This window comes from Tupaia chinensis, unplaced genomic scaffold (genome assembly GCF_000334495.1).
Source record: "Tupaia chinensis unplaced genomic scaffold, TupChi_1.0 Scaffold000018_1, whole genome shotgun sequence".
Taxonomy (NCBI): Eukaryota; Metazoa; Chordata; class Mammalia; order Scandentia; family Tupaiidae; genus Tupaia; species Tupaia belangeri.
In genome coordinates this window covers 2150833-2166314 of record NW_006159448.1, presented here as the reverse complement: position 1 = coordinate 2166314, position 15482 = coordinate 2150833, and the positions used below count along the sequence as shown (strand labels likewise).

Below are 15482 nucleotides of genomic sequence, written 5' to 3'. Positions count from 1 at the left end.
AGAAGGGATTGCGGCGTGACCATCCCCCCTGGGGGGTGATTTCTCGCTTTCTGTCTCTATGTCTCTCTCTGTCTGTCTGGCGAGCGCACGCGCCCTACAGTGAAAATCTCTCCAAAAAAAAAAAAAAAGACAGAAAAATACATTGGGCTTGTGTGTGAGTGTGTCCAAAATCCCAAAAGAAGAAAAGAAGGAGAAAGGATTCCAGCGTGACCATGGCCCATGAAGGTGTTTCCTCACTTTACCTCTCTATCTCCATTTCTTTGTTCTCTCTGGCAAGTGTACGTGCCCTTTAGAAAACAAACAAAATTCAATGTGTGAGCTTTTTGCATGTTGCATGCATTAACTGATATGTCAGGATTGCTATGAAGTGATGGGACTTTGAATCATGTCTTTCTTTGTATTGCTTAAATTTTAATTCTCACTGTATTCATCACTCAATCAGGTCATCCCTGACTGGATACTGCAGGCGATAATACAAAAAGTGGTAATGATACCGAATGCATTGACAGAAAACTATCAAATAAGAAATCTTAAAGTAACAATTGAACAATGCTTGGGAAGATTTAAACATTCAATTTAATAGTAAAGGTGGAAATTTCATATTTCCAATAATATTTATTTACTTATTCAATGGAGGCAGGTAGTTTTGTATGCATTGTGACACCTCACATGTTTGGTCTAGGCATAAAATTGTTTGTGTTAATCTATAAATTCTTCTGTTCTCATTTATAAGTTAATATAAACCCAGTTCCACTTAGAAGAATTTCTGAGAAAAATTTATCATTTTATGAAAAGCTCTGAAAATTATAAAGTTTTCTGTAATAATAATAACCAGTATTCATTGATTATTAACACTATGCCATGGTGCCATATTTAATCCTTACATTACACTGAGCTTGTTTTTACTCTCGTTTTGTAAGTAAAGAAACAGCCTAAATGAGATTAAGAGCTGAGCCCATGGTTAAGTAACTGGTTAAGTGATAGAGCTAAGATTTACTTTAACAGGCCAAATCTAATATCAGCTGTGTTTAGGGTAGCCTATGCTATCTCCAGTTTACAAATAGGAAGTCGCGGAGAGTATACCAAGGAGCCTTTCTAAAGGTGCCCTCTTAAGGGTCTGAGGGACAGTGATTCTTATACTGCCCTGCACAGGTCCTCTGTAGCCAGAAGAGGGAGTGACAGGCACACGTCTGAGCAAGTTCATTAAGACTGACCTTAGCAATTCACTGATGTTCTGTTCTCCACAGCTGTCTCAGCACCTGTTGCTGACAAGTTCGGTGTTCTCTTTTAAAGATGAAGAGTGAAATATTAGCAACCTAGAAAGACTCTTAGTCACTTTGTTCCAGTTTCCTGTAAAGAGTTGGAAGTGGAAAATGAATATTAAAAATATACTTTTGTGTCTAAGGAAACAAAATTAATTGAAAAATATTTTTGGTTTTGTTTAGTTAAATCTGACCTTGCAGATTTTCCATTAATCTCCTATTCTTAGAAGTGTACAAGATCTTGTTTTGTTTACAATAACAGCATAATTTAAACTGGAAGTCCCAACCAGTATTTTTTGGTGTGATATGCAAAAATTCAATGCTGTATGTAAGTTAAATCTTAATTTTCCCTAGTTTGAGGAACAAAAACATGTGTAGTCAATTTCTAATTAGAAAAAAAAGGGTAAAAACACAAGTGGCTTCTGAGTCAGCATTTGGCATGGTGGTTAAAGGGTTGGTTTCTCACATAGCCAACCAAGGTTTGAGTCCTGAACCTGGCAACTTGAAAACCACACTAGGCTTCTGTGCATGCGTAACCAAAATTCCAAGAGGAGAATAGAGGAGAAGGGATTGTGGCATGGCCATTCCCCCTGGGAGATGATTTCTCACTTTCCTCCTCTGTCTCTCTCTGGCAACTGCTCGCCCTATGGAGGAGGGGGTGAAAACTCAAGTTGTTTCTAAATTTTATTTACATAATTTTAAAAGTTTTTTCTTCAACAGTTTAAGTTAATTTTTAACTGACTGTAGCCAGCCAATTATAATATTATTCCATTTGCAGTGTGACTATAACCATGGGAGAAAATTAAAAAATTGAGACTATCACTGCATATCCCTATCTTATTTCCACTTTCAGAAGAGAACAGGCAGAATGGAGTGGGAAAATGTTAAGGGCTTTTTGCAGTCCTCTCTAGAATTATATTTTGAATTGTATGTAACTGAATAATATCTTCACAAGATAAAATGAAATTTGGAAGAGATATGTTCCCCAATTAATAGTGAGTGGTACTTTTCATTTTAAAGATAATGAAATTTTTGCAAGAGAAGACCACAAAGTGACAAGGCCAAATTTAGCTCTCAACATTTCAGTGCTGCAAATGAACCCCCTGGCAAGTTGTCTTTAGAAGTCGTTCCATAATTACCCAGTATTAAGCACCATCTGACTCATGGTGGAAAGGATTATATTTAGTCTGCTGATTCTACACTTTCCTCTGCTTCTCTTCAGATAGAAATACTTTTTTTGTATGAAAATAGGATCTTTTGGAGTTTATTTCTACATTACCTTCTACAGTTTGCTTCTCAACGCAGAGCATAATCTGGAGGGCAAAAATAATGCAATTTGAAAGTAGTAATGACTTTCATTATACTAGCTAAAATTAAAATTATATGGATGATAAAACCTGACTAGAGTGGTCATAAATTTATAACAGGGAGTTGAAACCAGAGAAGAAAAGTTTTCCTGAAGATAAAACCACATCATATCTACATCATAGTCTTCCTTCTGCTGTGATGAGTGAGGCACTTTGCACCTAGGAAGTGCCCAATGGTCTATTGTCTCCTGTTTATTAAAAATCCAGTTGATTTGAACATGATGATATGAAATTATAGTTTATTTTAGCTCCTCTATATACAAACTACTTCAAAATAATATTTTCTATTGAATATGTAGGCACCTTGACCTTTTCGATTTGGAGAAGAAAAAAAAAAGAGTATGTCTTACTAACAAAAAAAGGAAAAAGCACAACATTGTATAACCCTAGACAATCCTAGAGCTCACACAGTGTAATCTCTTATACTGAGGAAAGAAACTAATCCATATAAAAGAAGTTATTTAACCAAAAGATGTAGGATTTATTCCAAGGGAGCCAGAACACAATTCCCAGTCTAGTTCTCTTTTCCATAATACTGGGAGAAAGTTTCCAAAGGCAAAGCTAACATTTATATATCCCTGTTGTCACAAAAAGAACTTTCAGTCCTGACAAGTAGAAAAACTAACATTCATATATCTCTTTTGTCACAAAAAAGAACTTTCAGTCCTGACAAGTAGAAAAAGCAGATACTTACAATTTATTAAAATGCATGCACAAAGAATTTTTCTAATGCTTACATTTTAAAAACAAAAAGATGAAGGAATGAAAAACATAATGTGAATTTTTAAGAAATGACATGCAAACAAATGCACAGAGGAGAAAAAGCACAACTCTGAAGAAATCTTAAATTTCTTTATCAATTATTAACCATGAAAAAACTAATGAGAAAGTTGAAAAAGCGTAGACTTGGGTCACAATTTAAAGTCTGTATTCAAATTTATGTAGACTGCTGCTAGGTCTTTTAGGTGGGAATTATTTTAATAAAACAATCTTTTTTCTTCTGTGACTGAATTCAGTTGACTGGTCTAGTCCTCCTGAGCGCTGGTTTACATGCCTTATCTCAGCTTCAGAACAACTTAATCCAGTCTAACCCTCTCATTTCTCTTATGTTAGAGAACCTGGTCTGATACTGTATTCCCATTGCTCTTTAGTTTGCTGGTTTATATTACAGTATAGTAATCATCCTAAGTATATCCATTGCTGAGATTGAAATTGCAAAGGAAAAATATTTACTTTCTTTGACTTAAATGAGGCATTCTGAAGCACAAAACTCTAAGAGTTCCCAAAATAATACATCTGCTGGCCTTTTACAAGGGTCCTGGAAATTCTGTGAGTTTGGAGTGACAATTAAGCTGAATTTTTTCTCAGTATTTCTAGACACCCAAGCCTTAGGTATCTGCAAGGCATTCAATCAGAGGATATACAGAGATGTCCTCTTGACTGAAAACTGTCTCTGTTAGATTAATTTCTTTACTTAGCCTTACCATCACTGTGGTCATCGTATCTTGCAATGATGCTGAAGTTCTTGGAAGACTAGTCTCTGTTCCCTCCTAAGGCATTTCCCCAGAGTGTTCAATATCATTATCTATAGCTCTTTTTTCAGCGTACCGAAACTTAACATACATCAATTCCACAGCCTGTTTGACTAATGGCATTTTAGTATTTTTCTTATAAATCGATTCCCTCTCTACAGAAACTTTATCTTGTCTTTAATAAGTTTTCCAAATCTCATGACTGACATTACACAGGTGGATGTTTCTTGAAGTGAAAAAGAAGCTGTAATCCTTGTGTTAAAAATTATTTTAGTAGCAGTATCTTATAAATGACTATCTAAATCCAACATAAATGACAGCACATGAGCCATAAAAATGTGGGATGTATCTAATATTTTACTAACAGTCTAAGGTATTTATGTAGGCTAGAATTAAAAAAAAATTAGATCGAGTGTTAGAAAATTAGAAGTTCGGTTTATATAGTGGATTATAGTACTTAGGATTCATATAAAACCTTAGAGAAGATGTTGGAAATATAAAGGTACATATATCGATAATTCACAATGACTGCCTACAATGTGCTGGGCAGTTGTAGGTGTTAGAGACCTAGTATTGAAGTAGAATGCATGTACCTCCTCTAGAATGTAAGCTCTTTGAGAGAACAGAGTGTCTTTTCTAAAATAATGTAATATTCTAGAGAAGGAGCTTATATTTGAAGGAGAAACTTAGTGTACATATGTTTCAATGAGTTTAATGAAAGTTCTTGAGCAAATAATGAAGGAAAGGCATTCTACAAGGTTCTGAGGGGAACAAAACCCAAGAATCAGGCAGGGGTTGGGACAGGCCCACACCAGGGTCAACATTATGAACAAAGGTAAATGGCTTCTGGGAAACCAATGCCTCTCAGAAATTATAATCACAAAAATTAAACAACTTGCAGGGAGAGAAAGAAGCCAATTAGAACATAGAAAGGAAAAAGTTCTTCCAGGAGGAGGAGATTTTAACAGAACTTTGAAGAATATTTCATTTCCTTTTTTAAAAGAATTATTTTATTTAACTTGATTTAGTTAGTTTAATTTGATCAGAGAGGGAGAGAGTGAGGGAGAAAGAGAGGGAAAGTGAGAAAGCAAACCACCAGGTCTGAGAGTCAGTCTGCAGTGGGCCATATGGGAGTCCAACACACTTCACCACCATGCCACCTGCCAGACCACAGAATATTTAATTCCTAAAAATGAGAGAGGAGAGAACATGCCAAATAGAAGAGACTGAAGTTCATTTTTTAAAACAAATCAATTGATGACACAGCAAACAGGTTAAAGTCGGCTGACAATTGATGTTCATACAGCCTTTTTTCAAAGGGCTGATTACTTTATCATTATAACACCAAGGAAGTGGTACAAGAAGAGATTTTTGACCTTTGCGAAAGTGTATCAGAGAATAAATAGAATCTTCCATTTATTCCGTGAAAGTGTATCAGAGAATAAATAGCATCTTCTGTTTATTCTGTGAACACAGAATCGAGGTCTTATAAATTTTACACGTAGTTTTTTCCTCTAGACTAGACTATATTGTGGCCTTTCCTGTGGTTGTCAAATAACATGCTCAATTATTTATTTCACCTCTTAGTAGGTGCAAAAAATCTGATCTCTCACTCTCTATGAAAAAGATACAAAAAAGACTATGGTGAAATAGTTTGACAAATGTCTACAACTTTACTATTCCCAGTCTAATAACAAATCTTTACATAATATTCAAGTGACTGGGAATAGCTCGTTTATAATCTAAATACAAATTTAAACTGACTTTGCAGTTCACCCAACATATTTTATTACAAATTGACCATATTTAATATGTATTTATGGGTGTATTTTCCATTTGAGTTTTGAAAATTATCATTATGTCTAGTATGGCAACTTTGATGGTTGATGTATTATTTATAGTTATTAAATATATTAAAAATGTATTACTTATTGTTATTATATCTACTAAAAGTATTTCTATTTCTGAAAAATAACCATAGGGAAATTTAGATTTAATGGCACAATTTCATAAATATAATTATAAAACTAAAAAGGAGCATAAAGAACACATGCACTGCTAATTGCTTTATTTTTTGCATCAAAAGTCATGAGATTCCAAATTACACAATTGCCAAAGGTTGCAAAATTTCCCCCTTTGTCTCTCCCTTTCATTTCACAGCATTTTTAAATTTTTCTATGAACTTCTATTTCCCAATAACCTTTCAAAATGTCAGTCTATTTATGAAGGTATGTTTACTTGAGTACTAATAATTTAAAATTGGTATTTTCAGTTCTCATTTTGGGACTCCAGATCCTATGAGAATTTTTAACTACTTACAAACTTTGGGCCCAGAGTGAGAGACTTTAAATGTTGATTTCTTCTGGAAGGGCTTGGGGGCAAACTATGAAGCTTCTATCTCTCTAGCAGAGGAGACCTCATGCTTTTTGTGATCATTCCTCTTTAACACAGCTGCTAAAGCACAGTTGCTACAATTCATCTCCAACATCCTTTATGCCTGTGAGCTGCTTTATACATGTAGAAAACTGATAAACATTTTGTCTGAACTTTAACGGGCTTCATAGGACTGATCTTTTCTAGAATCATTTTTCCTAGTACTGCTCCAGAAAAGGAGCTGACTACTATTTTCAGGTAAGCTGCCATGAAAGCCTGTCTCCAGTCAATCCTTTGGATAGCTTTAAAATGGAAGTACATTTTGCATACCCTAAGCCCTTACTTGTGTTCTTTTGGTTAGTGGAGACATACAGCGCCTGACAATGCAGAAGCAGAATATGCACAGGTCTAGGAAGAACTTATGCAACATGCTAAAAGAATATGCGTCCAATGCGAGAGAAAGAACACAAAAATGCCCTATCAGCTTTCCTGCCTGGAAGAACTTCAGAAATTAAAAAAAATATGAGTAGTCAGCCAACATAAAAATATCAGGGAGGAAGACCAGCAGGTGACATAGAGGTTAAGGCCCTGGATCCCATATGATGATCAGGATTGCAATTCAAGTCCCAGACCTGGTGGGCTTGCAGTTTTGCAATTCAAGTCCCAGACCTGGTGGGCTTGAGAATCTTGCCAGGTGCATGTGCGTGCATGTTCAAAATCTTAAGAGGACAGTGGATGAAAAGGGACTGGATGTGGCCATTCCTCCCATAGAGGCAAAGGAGTGATTTCTCTGTCTCTCTCTCTCTCTGGCAAGTGCACATGCCCTATTGCAATAACTTACACACACAAAAATAAGTTATCAGGGAAGAAAGAAAATACTCAGGCCTAATGTCAAGGGAGAATGACCAAAAATAAAGAAATAAAGAAAATGGAGATCAAAACCATTCCTAATTTATATTATACTTCTGAGAATGCAATTTATAAAATAATGGTCTTTAGGGACCAGCAGATGGCATGGCAGTTACAGCCCTGGACTCCCACATAGTTGACTGTGGTTTGAGTCCTGGACCCACGGGCTTAAAACTCACAAGTATATGTGCATGCTTGCCCAGAATCCAAGAGGAAAATGGAGAAGGGATTGCAACATGGCCATCCCCCCGGGGGGTGATTTCTCGCTTTCTGTCTCTCTAGTGATTGCACACATCTTATAGCAAAAATCTCTCTAAAATATTAATAATAATAGTCTTTAATTGGAGATTTCAAGACTGGACCAGATTGTCACTTGGGCATACCCTAAGAAACATGCAGAACAGGTGTGGCCTTTTCAAGTCCACTGGACTTTACCATAAATGCCAGAGATCTGGAGGATGTTGCCATATGAAACCCCAAACCAGTCCTACCCAAGAAGTCCCATTAATAACCAAATTTGCTGACTAGAAGTTTACCAAGAGAACCCTGAGCACTTGGAGAAATTCTAAGCTCCTTCGCCACTGAATAAATAAGCTTCTTAAATAAAGAAGCTTCTAGAGACCATCTCTGGAATCAAGACCATAAAAGTACTGACAGGCTTCGGTCTCACAACAGAGATCCACCCTTAGGTCCTGGTGTCCTAAAAATAGCTTTCAGGGTACAGATCTTCCCCTTTGCCCTAAGAAAGCTAAGGAACTCTTCAAGGGGAGTGGCGACTTCCCTCTGAAATCTGATGCTAGCTGTGAGGTCAGTTTGCCTAGTGATAAAAGCAAGCTTCAGTGAGGGCGGACCCCACTCAGGGATTGCAGCAGCCCTCAGCTCACTGGTCATCTTCGCCTCTGCTGTTTTGCAGCCCAGCAGCTCCATCATGGTGGGTCCTATAAAGAAAACTATTTGTCATTGACAGGAGGATATAGGGAGCATATATGGACTTATTGAGAAGGAAGGAAAAGAATAGAATCGAGCAGAGAACATATTCAGTACAAATCTTTAGAGTCTTCTTTTGGTTTCCAATGAAATATATTGAGGACAGAAGAGATTAATTCGATCAATTATGCCAAGTGGAAAAATACATCTTATACCTCATGCTTAAGGTATAAGCATGCTTAAGGTATTATAAACCTTAATGCTAAATCACATTAAGGTTTATAATATCTAGAAGTATACTTTATGCTTCACCAACTTTTGCTAAATCACATTAAGGTTTATAATATCTAGATTTAGGGAAAAAAATCTGCAACTGTAGCAAAATATTGTACCTTAAAATACAATGCGATGGTGTCAATAGTTAAATAAACTGCTTCCATTGCACTATTACATGCTAATATAAAAATTGCTGGTTAAACAGTAGAAAGACTTAAGTTCTTTTTAATGTAGTGTGTTTATCTATGCATTTTTAATTCAATATATCTTATTAGGCATATCTTTAAAATACATTATAGCTATTATATTATTCCAGAAAGTATCTGATTTAGCATTTGTTAAGTCATTGATTGTGTTGATTAAGATACAAAGAGATCTTCCCTAATTATCTTTTTCAATAGCTTTTTGTTTTCCTAGATTCAAAAGTACCTTAAGGCAACCTTCTTATGCTATGACACCTATAGGGCTTCCCAAAAATCTCAGAGCAGAGAGCACTCATTCTTCTGTCAATGCATTTGAAAGAGTACTAGTTGTTTCTTTTTTTTTTCCCTTTCTCTCGCCACTGCAGTCCTTCAGTGCTGACCAGATTGCTGGTAAGTGCATTGAACTTCTCTACTCCCGGATGCAGGCACAGTGCTGCCTGGTTTCTGAAATGTCATTTAATTTCAAGGCATGTTACTTTGTGGCTCAACCTGTTAGTATCCAAGCTATGCCTGAACTCTGAAACGTAGGCTGACCTTTGGAGCTTACTTTGAAGATGGCTCAGGGAATGAGCTGGATCCACTTAAAATTCAGGACATTTTTGTTTGGTTAAAACATTCTTTGTGGTTAATTTTTTTCTAACAGATCGAGTTCTCTAAGGAACAGCAGGATGGTAAGTTTAAAAGCTATAGTTGTTAATATGTGCACACTCATAAGGGTAGCATATGAGAAAACCAACTCCCTTGGGATGAAATTAGCTCTTCCTAATTATCCTCACTGGTGTTGTCACTCTAAATATAAATTGCTCTCAATCACTCTAAATATAAATTCGCTCAACCTGAAACCTTTGCATATAATCAGTAATCATAAGCTTAAGCAAACAAAAGATAAACACTACAAAATAGTTCCTTATTATATTCATTGACTCCTAAATAAAAATCAATTTGATACAATAAGTAGTACCATAAGTATATGCCCAGAAAATGGTGTAGATTTTGGATGGCTAATTTGCTAACCAAATCCCTGAAGAGAAATTTCACAAGTCTAAATTGCTCAATTTGCAAAATAAAAATGATTAGAAAACCGCTCAATGGCACAAATCTGCCTAAATTCTATGGGCACCATAGTGAATTGTAGGGTAAAACTGAACTTAGAGTCAGAGGAGGAGTAATTTATCATAAATCTGTGGAAGGAACACTAGCTAGCTCCTGGTCTAGTACCTTCTAGAAATGTGATCAGACTCTCAGAGAAGTCATAGGACTTGCTCAAGGACCCAAAGAAATAGTGATAGCATTAAAATGTGGCATTATTTTACAGGCATTGAAAATTTCTTTTATGAAAATGTTTACAACCAAGGACATTCCAAACTCATAAGATTTAAGAGAATCTGAATAATTTTGCTAACACTTTACTATTTTCCCCTGTGGGTCTTTGTGTCCAACAGACTTCTTATCCCAAATGATCTTTTTTTTTAATAGGAAGTGTAAAGAAGAATGTTTTATGCAGTAGAAGTGCTACAGATGTAAATGACCTGAGATAGATATACATGTTTAGAAGGGGAGAGGAGAAATACTTGTTATATTGTGTTGTATTAATGAGAATATTGGTCATAAGTACATAGTATATATTTTGTGATATATAAAATAAAAGAATTATAATTACAGGGGATTACTAAAGACCTATTTAAATACTGAGTTCTTTTACTTGAAATTCTTTAATACATTATACGGTCTGTTTCAAGTAGCTCGTATTTCGACATCAGTTAAGAGAAAGGATATTTGCTAAAGTACAGACTCATTTTCATCTGCATCACTGTTAAGGACCTCGTGTGGACAGATGTAGATGATTGTATGACTCATAACTCAAGATCATGTGAAATGATGCAATCAAGAACTTTTTTTTTTCTTACTGAAAACAGTCAGTAATTCTGCTATGGCTTGTTTGAGTTTTCAAGCATTTTTAAACTGGTGATACTGCTACATTATCAGTCACTGCATCTCGGTTTTCTCAAGGACCTAATATACATGGTCTTTGTGACTACTCATCTATTTTAGGACCAAGCAATGGATGACTGAAAAATCCTTGCATGGGTAGAAGCATTAAACCTATTATTCCACACATGAAAGAGATTTTAGATTATAGCAGTTTGGTAAACACTGGTAATAGAGGACTGTTTTTTCTTTTCTGTGTCAGGAAAACGACTGTGAACTTTTTAAAGTAAATGGAAATCTTACACTTTTGATTTCTTTCATTTTTTCCCCTTATTCGATGATTAAAGACTTCTGCTTACAGCTGCTCTGAGTGACTATTTCATAAGGTTGAAGGGGAAAAAAAGCTAGAAAACTATAGCATTCTAAAGGTTGAAGTCCTGTGCTATCTCACATGCAGCTATTTCACTTTAAGTATGAAGAGATGACAAATACATTTCTTCAGTTGCATTAGTCATATTTTAGTGCTCAAGAGCCACAGCAAGTAGCTATCTTTTTGGGCAGCACAGAGAACATTTTCATTGTTGTTAAGCAGCCCTAGAACAGTGCTATTCTAGACCAGAGGTCAGCACGCTTTTCCTTAAAGGGCCAAATGGTAAATACATTAGATTTTGCTGGCAGTATAAACTTAGGGAAGGCAACTCCATTATGTCAATGAGCTGTGAAAATACCACAGACATCCATAAATGAATAGACATGGCTCTACCCAACCAAATCTTATTTACAAAAAGAGGCAGCCAGCTCCTAGCAAGTATTTTGCCAAGTCATCTTCTAGACTCTTCAAGAGAAGAACTAAGCCTTGTGTTAAACATCTGGGGGGAAAAGCATAGCATCCTTCTGGCCTCTGCCCTTAAGTCACCAAAAGGGTTACTGTCAGAACGATTCTATTACAGCCCATAAAATCCTATTTCTGCATCAGCATCTGACCAGGGTAATAGTGAGCCATCTCAGCAATCTGTGTATGAAAGCTTGGAGCCAGTAACAAGAATAGTTCAGTTTCACATGTCCCTTAGAAAGATGACAAGTATTATTTTACTAATGATTCCACAGTGTTTTGTAGATTAGGAAAATGGTCTGTTATGGTCAAATTGCATAGAATTTAATGGAAAAATTTTAGCAAAGAAAAGTAACATGATCTGCAGTTAACTTGACTAGAATGTCAGGTGAATTATAAATTAGGGGGAAGAGGGACAGTAAGACAGGGCACTTTTTCTGGGTATCCTTTCTAGATAGCATCTTTTGATCTGAGATCACTGATAGACTAAATAGAATGATTTTTTACTCTCCAGTTCATCCACAAATAGTTTGAGTGTTTTAGGCATTAACTCCAATAAGCTGCCATCAGTGCTTTTAACTTCCTAGAAAATTTTATTTAGTTAAATTTAGAAGTTTCAATTAAACTGGCATTACTGGCTCCAAATCCACAGTAGCACCCCTTCCTACCATTTTGGCATATGCTTCTGTAATAGATTGTCAAAGTAACCATTCTATACAGTGAGAATTAAAAAATTTAGGGAATGAAATCAATAGAGTAATTGTGATAAGAAGAGAGAGCACTTCAAAATTTGTATTTTACACACACATTCACACACACATGCAAGTAAAGTGGAATAATAAGAATAAAATTGGTGTAGTCATCAATGTGAATATCCTCACTGTGATAATATATTATAATTTCGCAAAACATTATTAGGAGAAACTATGCAGAATCTATGGGGGGAGGTCTTTAAAAAGTTCATGGAAAATGTGTATTATGAAAAAAAAGTATGAATTTCAACTGGTTTTTTCACCAAAATAAACATATTTTAACTCTATTTTCCCACGAGTTTTTTGAAATCCTCTCAGATAAGAAGTCTCTCTGTATTGTCTCTTGCAATTGTATGTCCATAAGATCTAAATTAAAAGTTTATACTTAAATTCTAAAGCTAATATAGCAACATGTTGCCATATGTATTATCTTTAAAAAGAAAAAGTGTAAAAAGATTATCATAGCAATAGATCCAGACAAATATTTCTCCTTCTGAATCAATTGTGCTAGAACAATGGTTATACTGAAGTGGTTAAATGACTCTATAGAATTTATAGGTTATTATCACTTTGCTAAATTTTTCCTGAAAAAAAAAATTCAATTATTCCTGGAGAAAACTAGTTAATGGGAGAGCCTAGGAAATGTGTACCTCAAGACAAGGTTTTTTCTCTATAATTTGAGAAGTTTGGATTAACCTCACATAGCACAACCTGGATTGAAAATTAGTTTTCTTGAAATTATATTAATCTTGTTGATTATGTGAGAAATTATTAAGGTTTATCAAGGCCTCAGAACTTTTTAACTCAGTCCTGTTTCCCAGGCAGTGAAGAAAAGATGAATAAATATGACCAGGAGCAGAAATGTCATATGTCTGATTAATAACAGCATATGACTTGAAATTGAAAGAGCTACTTTGTTAAAATATCTCCCTCAAGAAATGCCAAGAGGGCTTGCCAGTGATTGTTTGAGACAGGAAAATAGAGAGTTCAAAGATAAAACCTTTAATGGTTGGCAAAAGTTGTAAGACAGAGAAAAATTTAAACTGAATCTTCGACAGAGTTAGGGTTAATTACTAAGTAGGAGGGGAAAATCATGCTTAATGCTTCTTGCTTTTTTGCAGACTTCAAGGAGGCATTTCTCCTGTTTGACAGAACAGGTGAAAGCAAGATCACCTTAAGCCAGGTCGGTGATGTGCTTCGGGCTCTGGGCACAAATCCCACCAATGCAGAGGTCAAGAAGGTGCTGGGGAACCCCAGCAATGAAGGTAACCACATCAGTTTTTCGAAGTAATGGAAGTGTAGCATGGAAGTGTGTATGTATGTGTCTGTGAAAAAGAAAGTGTGAGGTGGGGAGAGAGGGAAGAGAGAGAGGAACAAAGACATAGAGACTTATTGAGAAATGAGTTCCACATCACAGGACTTGGTTCATCCTGATCGTGGTAAGTATGCTTCCTGGCCATCGAGAGTCTTAGCTGTTTCCCTCATCAAATAAGTCAATTTTCCTTTGAGAATTTGCAGGCATGAGAAAATGGCTTACTAATAAGTTATAAACAAGTCTGAGCACACTTCAAGACAATATCTACTCTTAGATAAAAGCTATGGAAATAAAATTACAATGTTTTCAAGCAACTAAAAAAAAAAAATGCATACTGGCCTTGCTCTCATTCTGTCTTTTGACACCCTGCTTCTGTGGCTATCTTAAAAGAAATTTAGGGGACCAGCAATTGGTGTGATGGCTATGTTGCTGGACTCCCATGTAGCCGACTGTGGTTTGAGTCTCGGACCCGGTGGCTTAAACTCACGCCGGGCGCGTGTGCGTGCGTGCCCAAGATCCTGAGAAGAGAATGGAGGAGAAGGGATTGCGGTGTGGCCATCCCCTCTGGAGGGGGGGGGGGGATTTCTCACTTTCTGTCTCTCTGTCTCTGTCTGGCGAGTGCACGCGCCCATAGCAAAAAAATAAATAAATAAAAGATATTCAGCAGACCAGCATTTTAGCTAGATAGGTAAGAGAAGCCAAAACCCTCCCAAACTGACCACAGTTCAAATACTGGCCTCAGCAGCTTGAAAAGCATGCCCAGCGTGTGTGTGTGTGTGTGTGTGTGTGTGTGTGTGTGTGAGAGAGAGAGAGAGAGAGAGAGAGAGAGTCCAAAATTCCAGTAAAATAAAGAAATGGAAGAAAAAGGATTGCTGCATGAGCATGCCCCCTTGTGGGGCTGCTTTCTCTCTCTCTCTCCTCTGTCTCTCTTTCTCTATCTCTTTGGCTCTTTCTGGTGAGTACACATACCCTCTGGCAAACTTAAAAGTGAAAGCAAGAAAACAAGAAGTAAATTTAACTATTTTAATTAAGAATAGACAGAATGAAATCTTAATAAGAATATTTTCTGTTCTCCCCTACAAAACTTAAAAATCCTAAACCAAAACCAGCAGAGAGCTCCCCTAAGTAAAATCTGGGACAAAAATCAGTGAGATTCTTAAGCAGCAAAATTGCAGAAGTTATTTACTCAAGTACAAAAATTCAGTCATTAGCCTGGAACAAGGAAGTTATTTTTTGTTGTTGTTGGTTTTTTTTGTTTGTTTTTTTGTTTTTTGGTTTTTTGAGAGGTTTTTCACTATAGGGCATGTGTGCTCACCAGACAGACAGAGACAGAGAGACAGAAAGCGAGAAATCACCCCCCAGAGGGGATGGCCACGCTGCAATCCCTTCTCCTCCATTCTCCTCTCAGGATCTTGGGCACGCATGCACACGCACCCGGTGCGGGTTTTATTAAGCCACCGGGTCCAGGATGCAAACCGCGGTCAGCAACGTGGGAGTCCAGCGACATAGCCATTACGCTAACTGCTGGTCCCAAGGAAGTTATTTTTAATTCAAAGTTTCATGAGAAAGTCTATTGAAAAATTCTACTCTAATCAAAAAAGATAAGACACAACAGTGAAGATTTTTAAGCAGATAAATCTGGGTTGTATGTAGTAGGAAAAAAAGACAGAGGGAAAATAACCTTTTTTCTTTGATAATGAAAATATTTTGGAGACTTTCCTTCATTAAAGAAAAAAAAGAAGAAGAAGAAGGGTGGGGACCAGCAGTTAGCGTAATGGCTATGTCGCTGGATTACAATATAAACA

At 36.3% G+C, this 15482-nt stretch overlaps 1 protein-coding gene across 2 annotated transcripts in view; it reads left to right on the top strand.

The window, feature by feature from the left end:
• Nucleotides 1–8288: 8288 nt before the first annotated feature.
• Nucleotides 8289–15482, top strand: part of MYL1 (myosin light chain 1) — a 13519-nt gene continuing 6325 nt past the window's right edge. The window contains exons 1-3 of one of the 2 annotated variants that reach the window (XM_014586176.2): nt 8289–8374; nt 9493–9520; nt 13484–13627. In XM_014586176.2, the coding sequence (XP_014441662.1) occupies nt 8372–8374; nt 9493–9520; nt 13484–13627 (175 nt within the window). In that variant the 5' untranslated portion in view covers nt 8289–8371. Of the gene's footprint in view, nt 8375–9214; nt 9240–9492; nt 9521–13483; nt 13628–15482 lie in introns of both variants that reach the window. The other variant, XM_006140090.3, reaches the window with a different exon arrangement.